The sequence below is a fragment of the Furipterus horrens genome, unplaced genomic scaffold (assembly GCF_987537825.1).
Source record: "Furipterus horrens unplaced genomic scaffold, mFurHor1.1.pri manual_scaffold_11, whole genome shotgun sequence".
Classification (NCBI taxonomy): Eukaryota; Metazoa; Chordata; class Mammalia; order Chiroptera; family Furipteridae; genus Furipterus; species Furipterus horrens.
The window spans coordinates 81,011,172-81,038,919 of NW_028327181.1; the positions used below are offsets into that span (position 1 = coordinate 81,011,172).

At 50.8% G+C, this 27,748-nt stretch overlaps 1 protein-coding gene across 3 annotated transcripts; it reads right to left on the reverse strand.

Moving 5' to 3' along the window:
• Positions 1–274: 274 nt before the first annotated feature.
• Positions 275–27,738, reverse strand: MPP2 (MAGUK p55 scaffold protein 2). Of its 3 annotated transcripts, XM_090257398.1 has the most exons (12): positions 27,683–27,738; positions 22,779–22,897; positions 6,141–6,293; positions 5,861–6,010; positions 5,281–5,508; positions 4,343–4,474; positions 4,130–4,235; positions 3,984–4,052; positions 3,600–3,761; positions 2,688–2,890; positions 2,192–2,320; positions 275–935 (listed from the first exon to the last, which is right to left on the reverse strand). In XM_090257398.1, the coding sequence occupies exons 1-12, from the start codon at positions 27,711–27,713 to the stop codon at positions 759–761; spliced, it is 1,659 nt and encodes a 552-aa protein (XP_090113524.1). In that variant the 5' UTR covers positions 27,714–27,738; the 3' UTR covers positions 275–758. The 3 variants fall into 3 exon arrangements, with proteins under 3 accessions (XP_090113524.1, XP_090113521.1, XP_090113523.1); XM_090257395.1 differs by lacking the exons at positions 275–935; positions 2,192–2,320 and having other exon boundaries at positions 2,435–2,890; positions 22,797–22,897; XM_090257397.1 differs by lacking the exons at positions 275–935; positions 2,192–2,320; positions 27,683–27,738 and adding an exon at positions 24,573–24,624 and having other exon boundaries at positions 2,435–2,890.
• Positions 27,739–27,748: the final 10 nt, after the last annotated feature.

The following is a 27,748-nucleotide window of genomic DNA, read 5'->3' on the forward strand; positions in this document are numbered from 1 at the left end:
TTGGCTGAGCCTGCTCACTCCTGCCTGCTTTGCCCTGCAGGGAGCAGAGCAGAGCAGACCAGTCAGGGCGCATTGGAGAAGTCTGTGGAGAGACTTCGGCAGTGAAAAGCTGTGGATGAGGGAATACCAGGAAGCGTCCACTCGTGGGACTCCGCCTCAGTCCAAGGGAGCAGAGAACTGCACTGTTCCCGGGCTGTGACAACGAGCTCCTGCTTTGGCTCCTGCAGCCTTCAGGATGGCACCGGGCTGACACCACTGCCCAGGCCTGCCTGGCCACACAGAAAAAGCTTATTAAGCCCTGCTCCTAGGACACCACGGTGAGAGGGGGGAGGGGCTCAGGAATGGTGTGGGTGTGGCCAGGCCAGAGGAGAAAAGGTGATTGGAGAGAGGTGGTAGGGGCAGTGTACCTACTGATCACATGGTCCCAGAGCAGCTCTTCTCTGGGTTGAGCCTTTTGGAGGTGACTCTGACACACTTGTGGGCACAGCTTGGCCCTCAGAGAGGAATATCTGGTGGCCAGTTGGGCATCAGGAGAGGGCAGCACCTGGGCACAGAGGTACCCCATGAACACCCACCTCCCTGGCAGTGCAGGCCTCTGCGTCGAAGCCAGACTTAGGGCCTGCTAGAAGCTGCTACCCAGGGAGCCAGAGTGCCAGGGACTGGAGCTAAGGATCATGGTTGAGGGTCATGGTTGGAGAAGAAATGGATTCAGTTTCCTGGGTCACAACCCAGAGGGGACAAGGTCCAGTCAAGCAGGCTCAGTACACCCAGCTGACAGGCACCCACTGGGGCTCCGTTCGTAGCTTCTCCATGGCAGCCTGGAGCTCACGGAAGGTCCTCTCCAGGTTGCTGTTGACCAGGCTGAGATCAAAGTAGTGCCCGTAGCCTCTCTGGATGCGGCTGCTCTCCTCCACCGTCCGTCTCAGGTCCGCCTCCTGCCAACACAAGGGGACCTCCCGCCGGTCAGTGTCTCCTCCTCATCTCCACAGTCAGGGGGATCTACAGCCTGCCCCATCTAGCCTCCTCCCCAAAGCCCAACCATGGTAGGTACAGACTCCCTGGCTAGGAGCCCCTCCCTACGTGTCCCAAGGTGGCTCTTCTGCAACCATGGACAAATGAACAGGTTAAAGAAAGGAAGGAAATAGCCCTTAGTTAAGTGCCAGACATGGCACTAACCTCTTTACAACCCGCGTAATCTGCACTACAGCTCTGCAAGGCAGTACTTAATTGTTCCCCATTTAACTGAGGTACAAAGAGTTCACACAGCCAGCCAGTGTCTGCAGAGTCTGCCTGACTCCAACGCCGGTGCTCCCTACAATCTGATGAGATGACTGTACCTAGGCAGCCTGAGGGGCACTTGCCACGTGTGGTACTAGGGCAACCCACAAATGCCGAGGCAACCCCACCCCGGACCAAGTCCAAGCTGGTCAGGCAGGGGTGGAAAGGGAACTTGAACACTGACTTAAGTCCAGGCGGGAGCTCAGGCCGGCCCAGCTGTGTCACAGCAGTACCAGGCCAGGGGAGCATGCAGCAGAGGGGAGCCCAGCCCAGTCAGCTCCTCCAAGGCCAGAGCAATGCTGCGATCTGGGCCCCGAGAGCTGCAGTACCAGATATTGCCAGCAGAGGAACACCTGGGCTTAAAGTCTGCAAACCCTATACATCTTGGGGAAGGCTGCTCCAAGGGGTTCCTAGGAGGAGGGGGGGTGCCCTGGAGTCGAAACACCTGCCTAGAAGCCTCTCCTCCAAGCGCTACCACCTCCCTAATGCTAACTCATCCCTCTAGCCACCTGCCAGCCTCTGTCTCCCTCCTTCCCATCAGCCTTTCCCCCAGCTGTAAACAGCCCTGAGCCCACCTTGCCTGCCTCTGCCCACGGATTTCCCACAGGCCCTCTTGACTCCCTTTGGTCAGCACTCTGTCCCTGCACAGTGGATGGAGCAGTGGGCCTGACAAGCCCCTGCACCTCAGGCTAGCTATGTCCCTGACTCTATGAGAATCTGAACACTTCACTTCCTTGTTCAGACCATGTCCTCACCTATGAAGTGGGAACCTCAAGTCCTCCCTCACTGATACCTTGGGTGGGTGACTCTCCCCTTCCCTGACACCCTCTTCTTCTCTTCATCAGCTCCAGTCTCCCCCCTCACACCCCAGGCAGCCATCAGACCCCTCCCACTGCACATCAAAGCCCCTCACCATGAGCTGCTTGGTAGATACCCCACTCTCCAGTGCAGCCCGGTTCATGGCACGAAGGGTCTCAAAGTCGGGGGCCTCAATGAACACCACGTAAGGGACAAACTCAGCTGTCCTCAGTACCTTCACTGCCTGCAGGAGAGAAGGGTCGAGGAGTATATCTATCCCCACTTACATCTGGGGTGATGGAAGTAAGGACAGGTACCTGGGAATGAATGAGAAAAGGGTACCTGGGGTTCTGGGACATCAGTCCTAGGGACAAATACTAGAGGAACAGCTGGCAAGTATCTGGGAGTTGGGTAACTGGAGGAGACTAGACGAGTGTGGGATCTCGGAGGCTGAAAAAGAAGGTCTAGAGAGGCTTGGTCCCTGGCAGTAGTTGAGGGGTTACATGGGGTACTTGGGAGACAAGTACCTGGAAATATGGGGAGGAGTACTGAGGGAATCAGTACCCAGAGGGGATACTAGGCAGGCTGGGAAAGAGCAGGCCAGACGGTACCTGGGGGTTGACATCCAGCACGCACACCTTGCCGGCCGCAACCACACCCCGGATGGAATCGATACGTGTGCCATACAGGTTGCCCTCGTATTCACCATGTTCCAGGTAGCGCCCAGCACGGATGTCGGCCTCCATCTCTGCTCGGGACACAAAGCTGTAACCCTGGCCTTCCCGCTCTGAATCCTTGGGCCGCCGAGATGTGTCTACAGGGAAGGAGGGGCCAAATGGGCACAGGCAGGCCACTGTACCTCAGACATACATGCACGTGTTCTACGTGCCACACAGCCCCAGGGGTGCAGCCTGCCCTCTGTCGTCTCAGTTCCGCTGCCTTCCCACAGGCATGCCCTCCCCCTCACCACTGGCACACACACAGAGACTGTGGACATCGATATCGGAAGACACTTCAGAGATCACTGCTCCAACCTAGTGCTCACAGATGGGGGACAAGGCCCAGAGAGGACAGTATGCTGTGATAAAGCAAGGTCAAGCTGACCTGGGGTCAGCATTCAGGCTCCTGCCTCCAGGAAGCAGAGCTTTCACCACCCCAACTGGTTCTGTCACCAAGAAGCCCTGTCTTTCACAAGGTCACACACAGCTCATAGTCCTGTTTCACATGGATGCCCAGATGGGCTTTTAGCAAGTAAAACATGAAAGAAGGAAAGGCAAGGCTAGCTCAGCCGACCTGGCCACGGGATTAAAGGATAGTTCCCCACCCGCCAACAAAAAACAAATAAACAATAAATGTATCTCCCTGGCCTGCAACCCCCTCACCAACCAACAGAGGGCGCTTGTCCCACACAGTGCTGCTTGAGGCCAGTGCCCAAGCATATGCCCATTCAGTGCGCCCAGACCTGGCCCCCAGAGCACTCCAGATTCCTGCTCCCCACCCAGCAGGGCCCAGCTCCCACTCACAGGGCACCGTGGTGCCATAGCGGTCTGGATCCCACATGATGAGCTTGTTCTTCAGGCTGCGCCGACCCACACCCTGAGCCCCGATCAGCACCAGGGTTTTCCGGCGGAATGGGGGCATGCGGGCCACCTCCTCATAAATGAGCAGCTCATGGCGGTCAAACTCTGGACACAGGGAGATGGCACTGCTCATCAGGCTGTTCCCCAGGTGAAAGGGGTGGGGCTGGGTTCTCACGGGCCAGGGGCGGCAGGAAGAAACTGGGCAGGGCCTAGGGACAAGACTGGCAGCATCAGAACCAGGAGAGCATATGCACAAGTCATTGGTGAGGGCAGAGGGGGAATGTGTCATGTTAGAGGAGACAGGAGGAAGGGGCCTCCAACACCCACCTGCATTCTTGGTGGTCAAATACATCATTCGCTTCTTTTTCTTTCCTGAAAGGCTGCCGCATAGGGTCCCTGGCCATAGAGAGGTGGGTCAGAAAGGCCAGACTGGGACACAGTCAGATCCCAGATTAGGAGTGGGAGCCTTATACCTGAGGTGGGTGTCAGCTCCAGGTCCCGCTTGACAAAGGCTTTCCGCTTCTCCTCCAAAAGCTGGCTCGGGATGAGCCCGGCACTGCCTTCTCCCACGTGGCACGCCTCAAAAAGACACGGGCAAAGCTCTGCCTCAGTGACAGGTCACCTCCCAAGCCCTCGCCTCCCCACACCCACTACCTGGAAAGACTGCATGGGCATTCAGGGCTCACCTGCCACCAGTTGGCATCATCCTGGTTTACAATCTGGAGTAAATCCCCAGCGTTGAAGCGCAGGCCTGCTTCCTTGCAGGGAATGAGGCTATCTCGGGTAGGGTCATAGTCAAAGTGGCATTTCACAAATACCTAGACCAGAGAGCAAGGAAAGGTCAAGGGAAGAAGCAGGGGAAGGCTAGAGCAGATGTGCCCACCCCCATCCGCCACCTCACAGCCCCCAACCACTGTGGTGGGTAGTGTCATGCCGTCCACCCTCTGTCCCTTCCCTCACAAAGATGAGAGGCCCTGGCACTGCCCCTTTAACGGCATAATGCCCTCAGGCCTGCGTGCCCTGCCTTCCTGGTACCAGCCTCTCTTTGCATCTAGAACAAAAGGGCTCAATCAGAGGGATGGAGGATCTGCTCAGGCTTGGGACCCTGGCCCCACTCACTCAGGAGGCAGGATCACTGGGTAAAGTTGAAGACCCTGACACCTGATGCAGAATCCCTCCATCCACTCACCCCCCTCCCCTTGGAGGAAGGGGCTCTGGCAAGCCAATAGGAGAAGTGGGCAAAGCAGCCAGACCTCCACAATCCACCAACCAGCAAGCAGCTGTACAGGACACCCAGCAATCCGATTTTGTGCACCCATAGACACAGAGGCACACAGACAGCTACACACAGTGCAGGTGCTCACTTGTACACTCAGGTACCACAGGCCTTGAATGCACGCACAGCCCTTGCACATTGCGCATGTGTGTCCAAGACCAGGGCAAATGCGCAGAGTGGGTGTGTGTGGATAACAGCAGATGCCTGTAGGTGGGCCCCACCCCCATCTTGCTTTTCAGTGTTGGTAGAAGAATTGCTCCCACCCTGAGGCCTGTGACCCTGACAGCTGGGAGGCTTGGCTACCCCTTGGGCCTTGTGTTTGATAGGGAAGTTGGTAAAGGGACTCACCTGGCGGGGCAGATGGGGCTCCTGGTAGCTGGGCAGGATCTTGAGGATGACGCTGCCGCTGGCACTGCGCAGGAGCTCCTGCAGCGCGCGGGGGTCACTGCCCACTGGTTGCCCATTCACCTCTTTGATGATGTCGCCCACATGCAACAGGCCTTGCTGAGCCACCATGCCCCCGTGCAGAATGCGCGCGATCACCAATTCGCCACCCTCCACGCGGAACGTCACTCCCTGGGGATGGAGAGTGGGTAAAATGAGGCCCCAACAGCTCCACATCAGAATCTTCGAATGGGATCTCCAGCACCCCCCTTTCCATCCCATACTCCCACCTCGCCCTCACATATTTCTTCACTTACAGGAGCACTAAAGAAGTGAAAGTGGGAAGAATGAAGAGGGTTCTGGCGCACACATGTATGCAGCTCATATGCACGGTGCCTGCGGTCTTCTGGGTCTGCATGGGCCAATGCCCGGGCAAAGCTGGACCCACCTGTCTTCAGTCCTCTCCAGACCAGATTTGACCCTGCTGGTTGCTCTCAATCCCCCACTTCCATACCCTACCTCCGGCCCTGCCCAGCACTCTCACCAGGTGTTCTCCCGCGGTCTTGCGGATGCCCACCATGCGCACAGCGTCAGGAGGCAGCGGCTGGTTGCTGAACATGGGGTCCAGGCCAGGGCTCGGGGGTGGTGTCTCATAGGTCTTTGAGGCCACAGAGTCGTGCGTCTCCAGAAGAGACTGGGGAGGAGGTGGGAGGAGGAGGGACCATGGAGCAGTGCCCTGCAGTCCCTTCCCATCCCACCTCCAACTTCTAGTCAGCCCCTTCCCCAGTGCCCTGCCCTAGTTGCCACCCCAGCCTGCAGGAAACCTGGAAGTGGGGCTCCTGGAGGATGCGGGCCAGCTCAGCGGCTGTGCTGCTCTGTTCCGCCAACTGCGCCAGGTCCCGCAGGATCTCCTGCACCAGCTCCAGGTTGTTGTCCCGAACAGCCTCCAGCTTCGTCTCCTCCAGCCTCTCGTGGGCCTAGGTGTTGGGGTGGAGCAGGTAAGACCTGATGCTTCCCCAATAGCCCGGGTACCAAACACCATCCCCCAGGTCTCTCCCCACCCCAAAATCCTAATTTTAGACCCTTACATAAAAGGTAGAATATAATATACATTCTTTGATACCTTGGGGCTTTTTGTTTCTTTAATTGGTTTAATGTATAATTTGGTTTTTAATTTAATATGCCCTGGAAATCACTCTATGCTACAACATGGAGATCTTCCTTTATTTTTTAATTTTATTTTAATTACTTCATTTGACTTATTGTATGTTTGGAATACCATAGTTTATTCAACCTCCACAGGTATATAGGTTGTTCTAATGTTTTACTGTTGTAAATAAAGCTGCAGTGAATAATGCTGGCATAGCTATTCTGAACCTATGGAGAAAATAGATCTCTCGTAAATACCTAGAATTCTTGCTGGGTCAAGCAATAAATACATACGTGGATTTAACAGACTCCCCACCAAAGCTTGGGCTACTTTGCCCTCCCCCTAGCACTGGGTGAGAGACTTTCCAGAAGCCTTGCCACCAGAGTGTGTGCTCAAACCTTAGTATGTCTGCCAATCACATGGATGAGAAATGATCTCTCAGTGGGGCTTAATTTGCATTTTGCTTACTGAGAGAAGTTGAGCATCTCTTCGTATGTTTAAGGGCCATCTGTATATCATTTTCTGTGATTGTCTGTTCATGTCTTCTGCCAATTTTTCTGTCAGGTCTTGATTTGTTCTCTTCCCATTTTTTAAACATTTGCTATGTTAGGAAGATAAGCCCTTTATATGTGATATCTCCTTCAAATATTGTCCCCAGTTTTCATTTGTCTGTTGACTCTGGCTTATGGTTGTTTGTCAATGCAAATATATATTTAATGTAACTGAGTTAATTAATATTTTATGCATCTAAATTTTGAGTAATAGGTTTTTAAAAAGCTCCCCCACCCCCCACAGATCCATATTTTCTTCTAGGACATTACGGTTTATTTTTTCACATTAAGATCTCTGATCTGCTTGGAGCTTATTCTGATGTAGAGTGTGAGCTATGGATCTACTTTGATTTCTTTCCAAACATCTCTCCAGTTGTCCCAATACCATTTACTAAAAGTCCATAAATGGGGTTGCAGGGTTGGGTGAAAAGGTAAAGGGAGTAAGAAGTACAAATTGGTGGTTACAAAACAGCCACAGGGATGGAGGGTGCGGCACGGGGATACAGTCAGTACTAGCGTATAACTGTGCGCGGTGTCAGGTGGGCACTGGAGATATGAGGCGGGGATCACTTTGTAAAGCACATGGTCATCTAACCACTATGCTGTGCACCTGAAACTAGTATAAAATAATATTTAATGTAAACTGTAATTGAAAAATAAAAATGTTTTAAATGCTTACGAAGCCCTGGCCAGTGTGACTCAGTTGGTTGGAGGGTCAGCCCGTAGACAAGTCACACATTTGATTCCCGGTCAGAGCACATGCCTGGGTTGCGGGTTCAGTCCCAGGTTGGGGTGCAGACAAGAGGCAGACAAGTGGTGTTTCTCTCTCACACCACTGTTTCTCTTCCTCCCATCCCCTCACTCAATAAGCATGTCCTCGGGTGAAGATTTTTTAAAATGCTTATGAACAAAAAATCCATAAGAAAATTATTGTTTGATTTTCTCCGTGCGATAATGATAGTGTGATTACTTTTAAGGAATCTTTATGTTTTAGCAATGCACACTGAAATACAGATAAAATGATACCTGAGATTTGCTTCAGAATAATTCAGGAGAGAGGGAAGTAGGAGGAGATACAGATAGAACAAAATTGTTCATGAGTTGTCAAATGTTGAAGGGGGACAATGGATAATGGGGGTTCAGAAGACATTTTTTTAAATTTCCATAATAGGAAGCTTTTCAAGCCCCAGAGATGGAGAGACTTTAATAACACCTCATAAGAAGAGTCGGGATTTGGTGAGATGGACACAGTGCCTGGCACACAGCAGGTGCTCAGTAAAGGCTAGATCCTCTTTGTCTTCTCCCCAAATAGGCCAGGGGAACAGCATCCCGCATGGGGAGGCATGCTGGCCCCACCATCACTTAAACCAGCTTCTACCAGGTGGGCAGCATTTCACACTGACTCCCACAGCCTGGCTGGGCAGAGCACTCCTCCAGGAAAAACAGACAATCAAAGGGGAATAGGAGTAACACTCCAAGGCCACTGTGCCTTGATGCTCTTCAAAAATTAGAGGGCAGGGACATGCCCGGGAAGTTTCTACCAACCCCTCAGTAACTTAGCTTTGCACTGCCCGCGTAGCTTCCCGGCTCTGTGTCTAGGTCACTGCTGGGAGTCCAGAGCCCCAAGAACTGTGTTTCAAGAATGAACAAAGACACTCAGGCATGCAACCATATCACCATGGTGACCCTGGCAGGGCTCTTTCGGGATAAAGGAGCTAACTCTGGCCCAGGTGACATGACGTGAGCATACAGGTCACCCATTTTAGCTTTAGCATCTTCTGCTCCATTGATGGGGAGGACAGGTTTCCCTAGGAGCCCTCACCTAGCCATGTGGGAAGCCAGGGCATCTCCCAAGACACTTACCTCCCCAGGCTGATCCATTCCACCTCCTGAGGCCACCCCTGGACATCTTACCCAGATATAAAAGCATAGCTCTCCAAACTCAACCTTCCTGGCCCAGAGGAAAATTCACTTTAAACATTTAATCATTCTAATAAAAAAGTAACACTATAGCAGACTGGTCTAAACATCTGATTGACGAGTGCTGAGAATACCTAACCTGCATAATTTGCAGCACACTTTTCTAGAACTTTGGAAACTCATGATTGGATTAATCATATCCTTGGTTCATGATACATTCCCATCATTGGTTTGTACATGACTTCCTTATAGTTAGTTGGTATTAAATTAGATATTTTTGTAATAATATAACAAGGATCTAAGGAACCACCACTCAAGCCATAAATGAGGATCTTGACACTATCCTACGTCTAACCACCTGCCTCCCCCACCCATGCACTCACAGAAACACCGTCTTGAGTCCCTGTGCTCACCATGCTCTGGCTTCCCATTTTACATAGCTTTATTGTATCTATATGTTTTCTACATAGTCCTAAAATGAATATTGCTTTTAGTTATTTTTACCCTTAAAAAGGGGGACTCATGCTATATATAACCTCTGGGAGTCAGATTTTTTTCACCTAACATTATTTAAATATTAATAAAATTTCACTTAATATTAATTTTTTTCACATAATATATTTCTCAGTTAATATTAAAATATTTCACATACTATTTTTTACCGCTATTATTTTGCTAAAATTTACTCTCCTTTTTCATATTAAGAGACATACAGGGGTTGGCAAAAGGAGTGCATGGAAGTGTACTTGAGTGTCTTATAGTCAGCAAGTAGACTATAAGAACATGTAAATAAGGAAGGCTGGGCCCTGGTTGGTGTGGCTCAGTGGATTGAGCACTGGCCTGTGAACTGAAAGGTCACTGGTTTGATTCCCTGTCAGGGCACATGCCTGGGTTGCGGGCCAGGTCCCCAGTTGGGTACATGTGAGAGGCAACCAATTCATACTCCCTCCGTACCTCCACCCCACACACATGGATATTTCCCTCCCTCTCTCTCTTCCTCCTTTCCCCTCTCTGTGAAAATAAATAACTAAAATCTTTAAAAAGATTAAGTAATAAAGGCCAGCAATTTGAGCACTTATAAGATTGTACCTAAGTGCAGTGTCATCATGACATTCTTTTAAGTTAATAAAGCTATGGTAATAATCATAACCTGTATATCTTTTTCCAGACACACAACTGTAAACCTACTTTTGCCCACCCATGTATTTCACTTAATATTATTTTTCACTTAACATTGTTTTGCTATGATTCATTCTTTTTTCCCACATCACATTAGTTCATTCATTTTAACTGCTGTATTACATTCCATTGTGTGACTACACCACATTTTGTTCATTTCCTCATTCTTGGGAGGGCATCTGGGTCATTTCAGACCTTTGCCATTGTGAACAATGCTGCTATGAACATTCTAGGCTGCGTCTCCTGGTGCACACGTGAGAGTTTCTCCCAGAACAGAATTGTTGGGTCATGGGGTATATGCATGTCTGATGATAAAGCATCACATTTGCAAAATATTATATCCCATTTCAAAGTCACAACAACTTTATGAAATTAGTAACATTGAGGTCATTTTTCCAATAAAGTATCTGAGACTTGGATAGGTACAATAGATTCCTTAACCACATACAACTCAGCAGTGTACACCAGGGACCCCAGTCAAAGTTCCCCGACTCTCTGAGCTCCCCCACAGTTGTGGTGTCGCTATCTGAGCACCTATTTTAGAAAGCATGTTCTTGGTAGAGCACACACTGCAGTATTAGAGGCACCAGGCTCCACAACCAGCAGAGTAGCTTTCAATTTCTATGGTAACCATTTGTTTAATTCTGCTCTGAAAATTGTCCTCAGCACAGGAAGGGCTCAAGCTCATTATAGACCAGAAGCTCAGCCAGGTTCACAGCTAGTTAATGGTAGAGCCTGTACTTGAACCCAAATCTGCCAGCTACCGACCTAGACCCATAAGCCAACTGCAAATGCAGAAATGTCACGCTGCCAATTCTTTGAAAGCTCTTCCCTCTGTCCTCCCACTCCAACCTCTCTGATCTTGGCAGAAGATAGGGAATTCTCATTTGAAGCCTAGGCTCATAATTATTCAATAACTGAAAGAAGTCCCGGAGATTGGTGTGTCAGAAGACAACTTCACTCACTCTTCAAACTGTATTTATCCTATGATTTGCTTTGGCCAGTGGGACATGATCAAATGTGATGTAAGCAGAGGCTTGGACAGTGCTTGGAATTTGGAGCTGGTCCTCCTTTGCAGCTGAGCCTGCCATGTGAAAAAGCCAGGGCCACCCGCCTAAAGGATGAGACCTCACCATCCTAGATGCTGCAGCCTCCCCAACTGAGACAGTAGCCATGTGAGTGCGGCCATGTGAGAGCACCCAATCCTGACTCGGCAAGCCCAGACCCGAGAAACCACCGCACCAATCCACAAAATCCTGAGAAATGAATCATGATTGTTTTAGGCCACTATGCCTTGGGGTGGTTTGTTACACAGCAAAGGCCAACTGATACCCTGGGCTCCCACCACTGTGGCCTCTGCTTGTCACGTCTGCTGGTCAGCCTCTCAGTAGCCCACCCTGGGCTCTCATTCTTCTAAGGCCCTCTCTTGCTTTGCGACCTCTCTCACCGTGGTCTCACACAGAAGAGTCCTCCCTGTGAGCTCCAGTCCAGTGACTAAGACTACATTATAACAACTCTTTATGAGTTAAAAAGCACCTCCATGTCCCTGACCTCCCCACCTATCCCCACCATGGCTGAGAGACTGGCATCATTATCCCCACTTCTCAGAAGAAATAACTGAAGCTCAGAGTTGTCAGATACACTATAGTCGCACAGCCAGCCAGTGAATCCTCTGACTCTAAACCCTGTGTTCTTTCTTCTTCACTTCATGTGGATTAGTTCATAGGCCTCCCACCTGGCAGATGTCCCTGCTGGTAACAGTTTGCCTGAATTTCTGGATGTCACCTGCCTTGGATTCCTCACCTTAGCCTTGCCTGTTGTTGGAACACCTGCTGCTGGATCCATGTCAGCTCTCCCAGGTGCCAATCACCTGCCAGCCACCTGCTATCTGCAGTCAAATGCCTGGATTTATCAACTGTCTGCTGGATTTGACTTCCCTCCTGAGCCTTTAACTCTCTGGGTTTGTCCCCTCAAGGCGCTGCCCCTCCGTGGTCCCAGATCTAACCAGCCTGGCCCCTCCCACACTGTCTGCCACATCCCCAGAGAGGAGAGTTGGGCCCAGCTCCAAAGGATTGGGGAAAAGAGTTAACAGATGCCACATACAGTTCCACCTTGACTCTGTTCTTGTGGGTTTCCAGGCCACTTCACCAGGAGAACCACGTTTTTATAGCTGGATCTTGGATGAAAGTACTTTGTCTATTAGCTTAGAAATATACTGCTATAGACACAATCATTAAAATTGGTGACAAGGAGTAAGAAGTAGGTCCTGTTATCCAAAGTCACATGGTCCAGCCCAGACTGAAGAGCAGAGACTAACCACCTTGTGATGTGAGAAGCGGCAAAGCTGCATCGCAAAGGGTCACACCTGTGGAGATGAGGGTTTTTACTGAGCTCAGACAGGAAAGGGGTTTACCTAGAGTCTGATACAGCACCCTGGCAACCTTTCAGTCAGGCTGTACCATGAGGTTCCGGGACTGGGACATTGCAGCACTCAGTGAGGAGATGAGAGGCTTGGGCTCTATCGGGGGAAGAACCAACTATTAGCCCCAGCACTGGGCCTGGTACACAATGAGCACTTGGTAGATATTTGTTGAATAGGTGATGGATGACTGAGTGACTGAATGACTGAGTGGATGACAGGGCCATACATGCAGCACTCCCATCCCTGGAGAGCTGTCAAATAGACTAGACAAAGCCACCAGAGAAGAATGCTACTGGAGTGGGGGGGGGGCGGGGATCATGCTTTGGAGAGGGTGGGCTAACGGACCTTTTAACCCGGAGATTCTGTCATGAGTGACTCTCCTTATTCCATTAGCTGTCTCACTGTCGCAGCAACAGCTAGAGTGAGTCAGACATGATGTGGTCAAATCAATCCCACTCTGAAATCAGCGTTGAAAGGTTACAGCTATTGAGGTTCAAAATGCACATATTCAATTCCATTGCCAAGGGTGCACTCTAGAGAAACTCCCACACATGCAGGAGCAGGTGGACATGAGGACGTTCACATCCTCATGCAGCACTGTCCTTAACAGAGACAAATCAGCAACAACAGACCTGCCCTTCAGTATGGGAACCAATAAACAAGTGCACTGGGCTCCATACACATAGTGGAGGACCACGCAGCGATTAAAATGAATCTATCTATATCTATACTTATGTCAACAGCTATACTACTTATATAAACTAAAAGTCTCAAAAACTTAAGCAGCTTACACTATCAATCTATTATATAAAGTTTAAAAACATATAATAGGGGCATACTGTTTACATCTAGATACATATACAGGCAAGATGTGCAATTCAGGGGGAAAATATCCACTAACATCATCAACTTCCAGTCAGTGGTAGTCACCCGTGGGTAGGGAAAGCAGTGAAAAGAAGGAAAAGGGAAGAGGTGTTCCTTGTATTATACTTTTTATTTCTTTAAAAGAAAGAGCAATAACTAAAGCAAATACGGTGAGAATCCACATCCTGCAGATGGGTACTCAGAGATCTGCTGTAATTTCCCACACTTCTCTGTATTCAGTCATTTGACAAAGATTCAATGAGCACCTACTATGTGCCAGGCACTGTTCTAGGCTCTCAGGGCACAGTAGCAATCCAAAGAGACAACCCTGTCCTCACAGAGCTCACATTTTCTATATTTGAAACATACGTAATTCCATGTTTTTGTCTGTAATATATAAATACAGTCCCTGACTACCAAGTGAAAAGCAACCTGTCTTTCTCCAGTCTCATCCAATCTGCTCAGTGTTCTCTTCCGCCCACTCTTAACCCTCTCTCACATTTCTTCTGCCCCCATTAACAACCTCCCCGGGTCTTCACCATACCATAGATCATAACATTTTACCAGGCTGTGACCCAGGGAACCAGCATCCCATCCAGAAGCTCTCTCCCTCAAGTGGGGCCCAGTCCCCTTCCACACCCCATGCCAGGACCTGCCACCCCCACCCCCACCCCTCCCGTTATATCACCCTCTCCACCATTACAGTCGTTGCCCTCTTCCTGGTCACCCTGATCACCATTCACTGAAGACCCGGGGTTGGCCTCAGTCTTCTCCCCCTCTGCCCACGCCTGCCGTAATCCTAGGTTCCAATGCCTGTGTAGACCACCCATCCTGCACCCAAGACTTCTATCCCTGGGCCTCTTTAACATCCATGACCTCCTGTCCACAGGACCCGCACCCCGGATTGCCATGGTGCCCTCCAGAACTGCCCTCCTTGGAAATCTTTCACCTCCCACCTCCCCGTCTCTGCCCTGGCCTTCTCTTCCAGCTATGCGCTCTCCCCAAACACTGAGCGCTGAGAGCCCACAGGCCTTCACCTCCATTTTCTCCCTGCCTCTGTGTCTCTCCTGGTCCCCTCCCCTTCCCTTCCAGCCTGGGCTCCAGAGGTGACCCTCTGAGCTGCTCTCCTCTGTCCCCTTCTCACAGGTCCCTGCATCTCAGCCTCCCACAGCCCCTATCCAGGATAAGTCCTAAACCAAAGACACCTCCTTTATCTCTGTACTTCTGGACTGAGACACCCCCACCCCGGGAAATCCAGCACCTGCAACAGTCTATGCCCTGTCAATCCCGCTCCCTGGCTTGGGTAGGTTCCCTCTATCCTCCACCTTCATTGATTAGTTGAATCTTTACTTCCAAATCCCTCCCACCTTCCTGTTCAATCCCTGATCCCTAATTCCCAACAGACAACAGCCCCACCTCTGCTGGGAAATCTGAGCAATTAGACATGATTCAGTGAAACATCCAGCCCTGCCTCCAAAATGGCTATTGACACCATCTCGCCTTCTCTCCTCCTCCTCAGGAGAGGGGGTGCCTTCTTCATCTGCCCCTCCCCTCACCCATGCTTCTTCTCTCACCTGAAGGCAGCCCCAGCCTCACACTTTCTCCCGCAGAATGCAGGGTGCCTTACTACCCCCACCCCTCACCTTCCACACCCAACACCAAGTACTGCCAATGAACTTCCTTAAGTGTTGCTTTCATCGCCCCCCCACAAACCCCATTACCAGAGGTCTAGTTCAGAGCCACTCCAACTCCAGTCTCTCCAACTCCAGCTATGACCCTCCAACTACCTTCCATGTGGCTGCCAGAGGGATGTTCCTAAAATGTCCATGTGCCATCATCACACTCCCACTGAAAACCCATGAAAGGCTCCGTGTCACTCTCAGAACACCACAGGACAATGCCCCCAGTGCCCTTGTTACAGAAACAGGGGAGTCCAAAAATCCCCAGAGTTTGCTGCTGGGGGATGGGGAGAAGTAAGCAGCTTTTCAAATGCTTCCACATGCCTGAGGCTGGTGGCTACTGTCTTTCTTATGCAAATGGCTTTAATGCATCCAAAGCCTCAGGCCGATGGGAGGAGTCTTGAACCAGGGGACGGTATGGAAAGCACACAGAGCCTACGTAAGGGTCTGTGAATGGTCAGAACTGTTTGCAACGCCCACTGCGTCAGATGACGCAGTCAGGGATATATAAGCAGCTGCAGACATTTTAGACTCAGACTCTCTCTGGCGCTCGGACTCTCTCTGGCTCTGGCTCGTGCTCTCACTCTGGGACTCTCGCTCTCTGGCTCGCGCTCTCGCTCTGGCGCTCTGACTCGAACTCTCTCAGATGCTCCCTCTGAGACTCTCTCAGACTCTCTCAAGCTCTCGTTCGGGCTCTGGCTCTCACTGGCGCTCTGGCTCTCGCTCTGGCTCTCTGGCTCTTGCTCGTGCTCTCTCTCTGAGACACTCTCGCTCTCTGACTCGGGCTCTCACTCTAGCTCTCGGGCTCTCTCGCTCTCGCTCTCTCGTGTGCTCCCTCCATGTGGCTTGGTGAAGGGGCCTTCTCCATGTGGCTTGGAGAAGGGGTCTCCAGGCTGCTTTAAGAGGCTCTTGCCATGCAGTTTTGAGAAGGAGAGAAGATCCACACGGTTTGCAGGAAGAAGACAGTTTGCAAGGAGGCTGAGAATCCAGGTGGTCCTGCATTGAGAGCTGGAGGGCACCACAGCACAGAAAGGACCTCCCCAATCAGATTGAATGATTGGCAGCTGCTGGTAAAGCTGAACTGTGTTGGGAAAGTAGGGAAACAGTTTCTCTGACTTCCCTAAAACTAGCCTGGTTTGGAAGTGGGGGAGGCAAGGATATGTGTTTGTGGGTATTTTAAAGAGCATAAGACTTAACAACAGAAATCTGCAAATAACTAAATCTATATAACTGTTAAATAAACAATTCTTTTTCTTTTCACCAAACTCTGGTATTGAGAGTTATAATTTTGGCGGCGGGCAATCGGGCCCCTAACTAAAGAGCCCGTGGGTTTGTTTTCAACTGGAGCAGCCCAGGGGTTCTGTAACAATTTGGCGACCCAGATGGGACATTAATAATTGCCCATGGCAGGTCGACCCCCTTGGGAGACACCTTCTGAGGGCGCCGACCGCCTAAGCACGCCAGTGTGGTGAAAAGAAAATAGAACTGAGAAGGGATTAGAGAAGTAAGATTGTTTGCTAAAACTTATTTCTGTGTATTTCTAAAATAATGGCATCGTGGATACTAGATTTGTTTGTCCGATTAGGAGAATTCCTGGAAGTAATAGAATTATGGTATATATGTTTTCTAGTCCTTGGGATTGTTTTGGTTATAGCCATTAGCATATATGTCTGGGTTAATGGAAGCAGTTCTGGGCAAGTCCCTGATGGCAGCCCACTGGAGAGAATTTTGGAAAATTGGGATATGTACTGTCGTTATCCTATGACTAAGAAAATATTAATTTATTATTGTAATACTGTTTGGCCTGAGTATGTTCTGGGTGGTAAGAAAAGGTGGCCTGTGAATGGTACCCTGAATTATCATGTCATTAAGCAATTGAAAAGGTACTGCCTGCAATCAGGAAATTGGGAAGATGTTTATTATCTAAATGCATTTGCAGAGTTGCATAATAAGACCTTAGCAGAAATGGAGGCCCGAATAATGGTGCAGAGGAAAAAGGAGATCTCAAAACCTTTTCCTGAGAGTCAAACGCCGGAAGAAAGGGAGAATGAGGAAGTAGCCCTCTTTAATTCTCTAAATCCGGGAGACAAAGGCCCTAATTTGGCGCCAAGCCAGGCACAGGTGGGGGCGGTTCAGGAGGCCATAGCTTCCGCAGCAGTGGCTCCACCTCCTCTGCAGGAGGCCCAGGCTTCTGGGGTGGCGGTTCCTGTGGCGCAGCGCCCTCTGCAGGCGGATGCAGCTCCTGCAACGCCAGTGGCGACGGCACAGCACCCTCTGCAGGTCGAGGTTGCTTCCACCATGCCACCTCCAGAGATGGAAGTGGCTTCCATGGTGCCCGCCCTTTTGCAAACTCAAGGGACTTCTCTCGCGCCACCCTTTTTGGAGCCAGCCTCTGAAGTGACTGCAAAGTCAATGACTCCACCCTTACAGGACGAGGAGTGGGTCTCCCCCGCCAGAACCCGCCAAGGAACTCAGTATAGTCAGGGGGCCTCCCAATTCGGAGCAAGCCAATTCCCTCTACGGCAGTACCCAATAGGTGGAATAAATCAGCAAGGCCAGCCCTCTGGCTACTATTGGGCCCATACTCCGTTTTCCACTTCAGATTTGCTAAATTGGAAGAATTCTAACCCCTCATATAGGGAAGATCCTCAGAAAATGGCAGAGCTTGTTGCCTCCATTTTTGCCACTCATAACCCGAACTGGGCAGATGTACAGGCTCTCCTAAATATTCTGCTAACTGGGGATGAGAAGCGACTGGTTACAAGTAAGGCTAATGAAGAGGCTCAGCGTCTCCATGGAGAGGATCCCCATGGGACCCCCGACCCAACTGTGGCAATTCCTTGGACAGAGCCTAACTGGGACCCAAATGGTGGAGGCCTAGTTCCTTTGAAACACTACAGGAAGTGTATATTGGAAGGACTTAGAAATGGGGTACCCAAGCCAAAAAGCCTGAATATGGTACAGACTATTCAGCAAAAACCAGATGAGGATCCTTCTGAGTTCTTAGAGAGGATCTATCAAGCCTATAGAAAGTACACTGATGTTGATCCACAGGCACAAGAGAACTTAAGAATGGTGAACATGACATTTATTGGGCAGAGTGCCCCAGATATTAGACGGAAACTCCAGCGTATAGATGGGGTATTAGGAATGAGCCCCTCTCAGTTAGTGGACATCGCATTTAAAGTTTACCATGCAAGGGGAGTAGAAAAGAGAAGACAGGACCTGATGTTCTTTAAAACAGGCTGGAGAGGCCAAAGGAAGAAACAGGACCCTAAAGAGAGGAGGAAAGAGCCATTGGGCAAGGACCAGTGTGCCTATTGCAGAAAGAAGGGCCATTGGAAGAATGAGTGTCCAGATCGTAAGAAGGGAAGTAGAAATGAGAACCCTTGCACCCATTCAGACCTGGGGACAGAGTCTTACTGAAGAACTGAAAGACGCAAGGTCCCGAACAGCAGCTGGCTGAACAATGGACTGGTCCCTATGATGTTCTGCTAACAACACATTCTTCGCTGAAGCTGGTAGGAATCAAGTCCTGGATACACCACACACGGGTAAAACGAGCACCGCCTGAGGAGGACACAGACCCTGCTGCTGTGACTGACACCAAAAGGGAAAGTTGGACCTGCACTCCGGAAGAAGATTTGAAATTACTCTTTCGAAAAAAAGGACAGTGAACTGAAACACAGATTAAAAGTGTTTCTTTTGCTTTAGGCATGTGCTTGCAAATCTAGGGAATTTTAGCTGCCAAATACTGAGTTTGGGTAGAGTCCTTTACAGTGTGGAAAAGAATTGGAAATGGGTTATGGTTAAATCTGAATGGGTAAATATATAGAAAGGTTGTGAAAGTTTTTAAACCTTGGAAAAGGGAAACCTCAACTACTTGTGGTCTAATTGTATGGTTACTGTACCTCTGTATTGGCATTTAGCCATTGGGGACCTATGAAAGGTCATTTGGAATTCCCTGTGTTGGCATTCAGCCTTGGGACCTATGAAAGGTCATTTGGAATTCCCTGTATTGGTTTGGCATTAGCCACTGGAGACCTATGTAAGGTCTAGAATTCTCTGAGGCCTAGGAAGGGTCTGGAATTCTTTGGTTTGGCATTAGCCATTGGTGACCTAGGAAAGGTCATCTGGAATTCCCTGTATTGGTTTGGCATTAGCCACTGGAGACCTATGTAAGGTCTAGAATTCTCTGAGACCTAGGAAGTGTCTGGAATTCTCTGTATTGGTACTGGCCATATAATCTGAAAGGAAAATTGAGGTTTCCCAGAGAAAGTTAAAAAAACTTCACATGTAGGAAAGTGAACAAAAGAAAGTATAAGGCATGGAAATGCAATTTTGGGAATATTAGAAGGACAAGGATTTTCCTTCACACTGTGTATTGTTCTCCTTACCTGATCCCTCCAGAATTTGGCAATTTAAAGGAGTAAGTAATTACCGTTAGGTTTCTTTGCATAAAACTAAAAAGACCAGTTGTTAATAAAGGTATTGTTAACCAAGACTTTTGACTGGAGTGACATGCCTGAAGGAGGCATGCTTAGGCTCTGGTTGTTACCAGAAAGCCCTGAGGAACTGCACTTGACTTTTGAAGCTAAGGAAAGCCCAGAAGGAAAAAGGCCTGACACCTTGGTTGGTTGTGCGGTTCATGGCAGTCTTTCCAGGGAAGGAACGAAGGTTGCTTTCCTGAAAGATGGCTAGAAAGAACCTCAAGGCACAATGGAAAACCCAAAGGATTTGGGAAAGCAGGTGTTTGCAGGCAAGGCTGAATGGCAGGTATGTGGCTCAGCTTCTGTGCCCTAATGGGCAAACTAAAAGTCAACATGAAGGTTCCTTGTGTAAGTTCCAGCATAGTAGACTTAAAGATCATATGTGATCAATCACTGCTCTTGTTGTGTTTATGCAAATGAACAGGGTAAATTAAAACTGGACTTAATGCAGTCCCTTTACTGGCAAGGAGGGTAATCTTAAGGAGAAAAATCGTGACTTAAGGAAAATTGCAATGCTCAGTGCAGCTAACTGTCTATAAAGTTTGTTTTTCATTTGAAAGTTAAACCAAGTCTGTGACATTATAAAGGATGCTTTATTTACAGGCAAGAAGAATGTCAAGTGCCTTGCAACTGGATGTCTTCCCAGTAAGACAGTCTCTCAAATTAAGAGACTGGTTTGTGAATTGTGTTGTGTGAATTAACGTGTATGTTCTTTCTGTTTTCATAGGGCATAAGCCTATGATCTCTACCTGAGTAATTATCTGTACATATAGGCCTCACTTAAGAAGCCCATCTGCATTGCCACCTCCTGAGACTCAACGGTTTGGCTGAACTAAGTGGCTGAGTTGGTGAAGTATGGGGTGGTCTGCAGGCTTCACTTTAAAACTGGTTTCTTTTCTGTCCTAATGGCTTGGACAGAAAGAGCACAGAGGTCTGAGAGGGGGGAAATCCAAAATTTATACCCCTCAACCCAAGCTAAGTGAAGTGGGCAAAAGGGCTTTGGACAGGTGTGATGTGCCCTGCACACCTTCCTCCAAAGAAGCCATTTCTTTTTCCTAACGTGGGACATTGAAAAATTAACTCCTGCCTTTTGTATATAGTGGTTATAGGTTGAATTGTGTTTTTTTTTTAACCCTGTTGCCAAATCTGTTGCCCTCAGAATATGACAAGAATGCCAGCTTGTCCAGCAGTACCAGCCCTTGGAAACCAAGCATGCTGCTACCCAGGAATAGCCAACTGACCTGGACTCTGCAAGATTCTTCCCCATGTGGGAAGGGCACCCTCCCCTACATTCCCACTCTTATTAGGGATTTCTAGACCCAAGGGTAGGTAGGACGACAACCACGTTCAGCAGGAAGCAGTTAGAGGAGCATGAGACCTTCGCCCATTGTCCTTTATAAGATTATAAAGGGTCTTAGTCTGAAAGGGGGGAAACTGTTACAGAAACAGGGGAGTCCAAAAATCCCCAGAGTTTGCTGCTGGGGGATGGGGAGAAGTAAGCAGCTTTTCAAATGCTTCCACATGCCTGAGGCTGGTGGCTACTGTCTTTCTTATGCAAATGGCTTTAATGCATCCAAAGCCTCAGGCCGATGGGAGGAGTCTTGAACCAGGGGACGGTATGGAAAGCACACAGAGCCTACGTAAGGGTCTGTGAATGGTCAGAACTGTTTGCAACGCCCACTGCGTCAGATGACGCAGTCAGGGATATATAAGCAGCTGCAGACATTTTAGACTCAGACTCTCTCTGGCGCTCAGACTCTCTCTGGCTCTGGCTCGTGCTCTCACTCTGGGACTCTCGCTCTCTGGCTCGCGCTCTCGCTCTGGCGCTCTGACTCGAACTCTCTCAGATGCTCCCTCTGAGACTCTCTCAGACTCTCTCAAGCTCTCGTTCGGGCTCTGGCTCTCACTGGCGCTCTGGCTCTCGCTCTGGCTCTCTGGCTCTTGCTCGTGCTCTCTCTCTGAGACACTCTCGCTCTCTGACTCGGGCTCTCACTCTAGCTCTCGGGCTCTCTCGCTCTCGCTCTCTCGTGTGCTCCCTCCATGTGGCTTGGTGAAGGGGCCTTCTCCATGTGGCTTGGAGAAGGGGTCTCCAGGCTGCTTTAAGAGGCTCTTGCCATGCAGTTTTGAGAAGGAGAGAAGATCCACACGGTTTGCAGGAAGAAGACAGTTTGCAAGGAGGCTGAGAATCCAGGTGGTCCTGCATTGAGAGCTGGAGGGCACCACAGCACAGAAAGGACCTCCCCAATCAGATTGAATGATTGGCAGCTGCTGGTAAAGCTGAACTGTGTTGGGAAAGTAGGGAAACAGTTTCTCTGACTTCCCTAAAACTAGCCTGGTTTGGAAGTGGGGGAGGCAAGGATATGTGTTTGTGGGTATTTTAAAGAGCATAAGACTTAACAACAGAAATCTGCAAATAACTAAATCTATATAACTGTTAAATAAACAATTCTTTTTCTTTTCACCAAACTCTGGTATTGAGAGTTATAATTTTGGCGGCGGGCAATCGGGCCCCTAACTAAAGAGCCCGTGGGTTTGTTTTCAACTGGAGCAGCCCAGGGGTTCTGTAACACCCTCCGCCAGCTGCCAGCATCTCCGAAGCTCCACTTCCTGGCTCACACCTAAAGCCCCAGCCTCACACCAGTCCCCTGTATACTTCTGGTTCAAGATCTTCCCATGGCCCAGAATGCCCTCCCCCTCCTCCTCATTCTTCAAGACTCAGCTCAAGTGGCTCTTCCTCCAGGAAGCCTCCCCTGCCCAACCCAGGTTGGGTTAGGCATCTATCCTTTATGCTCCAAAATGCTTACTGCACCTGCCCCTATCACTGCTGTTACCCAATTGTTTTATACCTTTCTCTTTTAATGAGTCTTTTCCTCTCCTGTTGTAGCAGTTGACCTTGTAAAAACATCTGCACAAAATGCCCAATGACAGAGTGATAGGCAGGATGAACTCTGGAGATTCCAGTACACAGGCATGCTCACGCCCTTGGTAGTCACCAAAAGGCATCCACAGAGGCATGCACCCACAGTCACCAGCCACGCCTGGGGCAGCCCCCAAACCTAGAGTCACTCAGATTCATCATCTGGGCATGGATGTTCATGCATACCCTGCCTCAGGGGTCTCCCAAGGCCCCGTGTGGCTAACACCCCATCCCTTAGTGTGCCTCCCCAGACACAGTGCCCTTGTGCCCCCCTCCCAAGAGCACTATACCTTGGCCAGCGATCTTACTATGGGACTTTCCATAATGCCTCGAAGGAAGATCAGGTCCAGTTCTGCAGCCCCTGTGGCATTAGGGAGGGATCCTAAGTTGTCCAAGACTTGCTGCATGGCTGGAGGGAAAGGCAGGCAGTGAGACACACACAGGTGCCAACTGGGCCCAAGAGGCCAAAACACACCACAACAACTCCACCCCTCCCACCCCACGACCCACAAAGGACAGTCCCTGCCCAGCAGCACTTCCCTCCCTGCCTGGCATGGGAATGCCTGAGGCAGAGGATCTAGCAGGGGGCAGGGAGTTTCCTTGGCCTGTTCTATAGGCCCTAGGTAATGTCGGCCCAGGCAGGTGAGAGGCTCCAGGCAGCAGGAAGTATAATCTGACAAGAAAGGGAAGCTGGCTTCAGGTTCCAGGTACCACCCTGAACCAGAGAATCACAGGCTGCTCACTCAACCTCTGGATGGGCTGAAGCCCCAGGCCTCAGCCACCTGCACCTCAAGGGCTCAGGAATGAGACAGACAGTGCCCGAGCATGTCCCTGAGAGCAGGCCCAGAGTCAAGCAGACAGGCATGCAGGAAGTCAGGGCCCCAGAGCATCCAGGGCAGGCTGGGCCACGAACTCCCTGTGATTTTGCACCAGTCCCTGTCTCACACTGACCTTGGTCTTTCCCTCCTATATAATGGGTGGGTTGGGTTAGATGGTGTCTACAGGCCCTTCAGTTTCAACAATGATCTATAATCATCAAGAAATTAATAAAGATCATAAAAAGCCAAAGCTGAGGCCCAGAACGTTGGCAGGAGCTGGGAAAATGGGACCCTGGGCACTCAGTGGCAGAAGTCAGACCAAGTCATCCCAGGGATCAGCACACCCTCAGCCTGGGATGGGACATGACCAAGGACATGAGAACACCTGATGCTGGGCCCCAGTTGTGGCTGCTGAGATCTGAGGTAGTGCTATAATCACCCACCAGCAGACGAGGGAGCTCCCAGCTGTGGCAGGTTCTGGGGGAGGAAAGGAGAAGCAGAGTGTGCACAGCTGGGGGCAGAGATGGGCAGGGGGTATCATTAATCTGTCACCCTGCCACCTATGCCTACATCTGCATAACAGCTCCAAGCCATGGAGGAGGAGGGGTGGATACAGTCTCGTCAGTGCCCCCTCCTCCAGGAAGGAATGGGGATGGGGAGGAGAGGGTGCTGAAACTGGAGCTGGCAGATGTGGTTCAGGGGCTCCTGGACATCCACTTCTTCCCCCTCCTTCACCCCACCTTTTCCAGAAAAAACATCCTAGCCTGTCCCCCAGACCCTTCCTGCCCAGGCCTGGGCTTCGCATTGGTCAGAGAGCTGCAAGGCCTTTAGTGGGCTCAGAAGGAGGCCAGGGTATGAATCCTTACCACTCTGCAGGATATCCTGGGGTCCCCCTTCCCCAGCTATCCTCACACACTGATTCCCCAGCCAGCCATGAGGAAGGACTGAGCCAGAAGAGTTGGCACCCTCTGCCTAGGACAGCTCTCCAGACGGCCCGTGCCGCCAGACCCTTAGGCTCCCAAAAGCCCGTGCCTAGGGCACATTTTCCAGATGCTCCCACCCAACACCCCACCCCACCCCCACCCCCGCCAACCCTGCAGGGCCAGCTTTCCCCTCAGCCTCCAGCCCCGCATTTCTCTACCGTCCCTCCTGAGGCCGCCTTCCTAAGAGGAGACCAGGGATATACCGTCCAAGGAAGCCCCGCTACCTGGGCTGCCCGCCATGGCTGACCCCCATCCCCGGCGCGGGGCTCAAGGAGTACCCAACCTTGATTCGGGCTTTGGGCCACCTTCCGAACCAGAGGCTGGCAGTGCTGGAGGAGGCGGGACTCAGGAAGTGCCCTCTGCAGGACTAGCCAATAGCAAGGCTCAGTTGCACTGTTCGCCTTGCTGATTGGCCACAGGCAGGGGCGGTGGGAAAGGAGTCCTGGTTTTACCGCTGGCCTGATCCCCCCACCCCGTCCCCCGGTTTATTACCAGCCAGTGGGAATCGGGAAGAGGAGGCTGAGAGAGAGGCAAGGTAGTTACGCGTACTGCCCCTTCAGATCTGGAGAGGTACTCAGAGGCCCTCCCCTCACAGCCCAGCTGCAGGAAACCGATGGAGGAGTGGGGACTTGGCCCCACCCTGTCCCGCCCTCTCTTCTGAAAGTCTGTCCTCTAACACACCCCCACGCCACCTCCTCCTCGTGCCCTCTGACCTCTACTCTTTGTCCCATCTCCAGGCCCACTTTTAATTACAATGACCCCTTCAGGATCAAAGGAAGCTCCCGAGAAGGGATCTCAGTCGTCCACCTGGAGCAGTGGCACCACTGGCTAGGAAGGGTATCTCAAGCCCTTTCTGACCCCACATCTCAGGTGCAGCTTCTCCCCCTCCCCCGTTTCCCACTTTAGCTCTTCCCCTTGGGTAAGAGATGACTGCCCCGTAGACAAGTCAGGTATCTTAGAATGGGGGAAGGGAACAGGTAAGGGAGCTTTCTTGCAGCAGGGGCAAGGGTAAGCAGGAGGGGGAGAAACATGGCAGTTACACCAGCCCAGTGCTTTCATTACTCTCAAACCCTGTACCCATAAGGCCACCACCAGGCTCTGCTCCCGCCACCAGACAGCAATTCCCTGGGGAGTGGCACCAGGTTGCATTGCACCCCAGGTTGCCATGGCAACGGTAGGGATTACACACCAGGACATTAACCCTGGGATGCAAGAGAGATTTAAAGGGACAGCTCCACCTAAAAGCAGCCTACATTCCCACTGGATTCAAAGAAAGGAACAGGAGTGAGTCAGGTAATGGGAGAAGAGAGGGCAAGGCTGCATGCAGGTCTAGAGACTCCAGGGACAAGTTCTCTCAATTCTCAGCCCATGCCATCACCCACATATCTCTCAGCCCAACCCCAACCCTCAGGAAACGGTCCCCTCCACCTTACTAGAAGTAGAGTTGGGGTCTCTCTGCAAGAGGAATACACCCATACCACCCACCACCACCCCACAATGACAATGATCATGTGGGAAGGTGGGAAAAGGACCATGCTTCACTCTCTGTGGAGCTCAAGGCTGGGATCCCCTGGGAAGGAAGGGCCAAAGGGGGGCAGTGAATCTGACCTTAGAGGCAGGGTTGAAGTTGTCTCAGGCCAGTAGGAAGTATAATGGCCACCAAATGAGAAGCGGCAGAACCCATCATTAGATTTTTGAAGTCAGGAGCCTATCCAGCCCAGGGTGAGCACAGAGGGCTGCTTGAAGGAAGAGCTAAGAGACTCACAGCCTTTGAGTGACACATCACCTTTTTTCAGAAGAGAAAATGCAGGCTCCAAGAGGTTAAAAAACTTGCCCCTGTTCTTCTTCCTTTAGTTTTGAGAAGGCAGAAGCAGCCCAGGGAAGCAGAGTCCTCAGAAAAAGTAGGCCCATAGCCACACCCTTGGGCTCTACACCCTGCCCTGTCCCCCACCTCATCCCCACTATGCCCCCATCATGAGGCCTGCAGCAAGGAAGCCAAATTGCTGGGCCTCTTCCTCTCTCTGCCCACCTGCCAGGCACTATTAATGGGTTTACTGGGCAGTCCCAGATTGAGAGGCCTTTAATCACAGGCTCAGGGATGGGCTTAATTAACTCCTAAGCAGCTTACAGTGGGGCTCAGGCAGGCAGGAGCAGGGGGCCCCCAGGGGACCCAGCAGGCTGGACAGAAGGTGGAGGCACTGAGCCCTCTGAGGCTGCAGAAGCTAGGGGATATTGGTACAGTCCCTCCACTGCATGAAGAGGCCTTTCCTGGAGGACAATGGTGTCACAGTTTAGGCTCTGGCCTGCTCACAGCAGCCTCTAATTTTCTGGTTCAGTTTCTCAGAGAGGAGGAACAGTCATTTTAACCAAATTAGGAGGCCTGGAACATCTTGCAGAGGCAGCAGCAAGGCCTCACCTGGGAGGGAGGTATGAGGCCCTGGGAAAGGCAGACAAACCAGAGCACAATCAGAGTAGTTTGCCTTTAGCCTCTAGCCCTGGAAACTTTACCTGACAGATCCCTAAATGCACTTAAAGTGTCCATGAACCCCAGAGTAGAAAACAGATTTTGTACAGAGAAGCATTTGTCTATGATAAACACCCATGACTGTCATCAGGTGCTCCCCAGGGCCAACAAACATTGGGAACACTGATTTCGTCCCATCACCTCATCTCACAAATGGGGAAACCTAGATCTCAAAAGGGAAATGATTGACTCAAGATCACAGGTTAGTGAGGTAATAACTCAAGTACAACATAATAATTGTTATTGTTCCTAACAGTAACTCTTTTTAGTCTCCCATCAAGTCCCTGAAGAGGGGACAAGACTGAAAGGTTAAGCAGCTTGCTCCTGAGGCTTCCTAGGTTGTCTGGGTGGCCCATTCCCTGCCCTAAATCCTCCTACAGACCCAAGTTGCAGCTTCCTGATCTGGCATTCTCCACGCACAGCTTCCTGTGCCCAGCGCACACACACCCATCTCTAGCATATGCTGGTCTACTCCACCGGGTCTGGTGTGCACCACATCATGGACTTTCCACCCCCAGGGTGGGCTGCTGTTGTCCCTCTGCCCTAGCCATCCTCTAAGGCCCAGCTCCTAGGGGCCACTTTCTCACCAGCCAAACCCCATTCCATTGTCCTCCAGCAATGATGAGCCTGCCTGGTCCCTGGAGCATGCATACCCCTGCCCTCCAGGGGGCTGAGTCGTGCTGTGTCTCCAGCCCCGCCCTGGGGCAGCTGGGGCAGGCCCTGGAAGCTGACTGAATGAATGGCTGAGTGGCTGGGTGGAGTAGCCGTGTTCTTACAGGGACCTGTGGGAGTGTCTGACTGCTGCTCCCCACCCTGTCTGTTACCCCCTGAACCACTGATATAAACTGACATCCTCTCCCCCTTCTTACCAGTCTCAGAGTTGGTGGCAGCAACTGGCATGGTGAGGTTGGCAAGGGCTCTGAAATGTCTCCTGG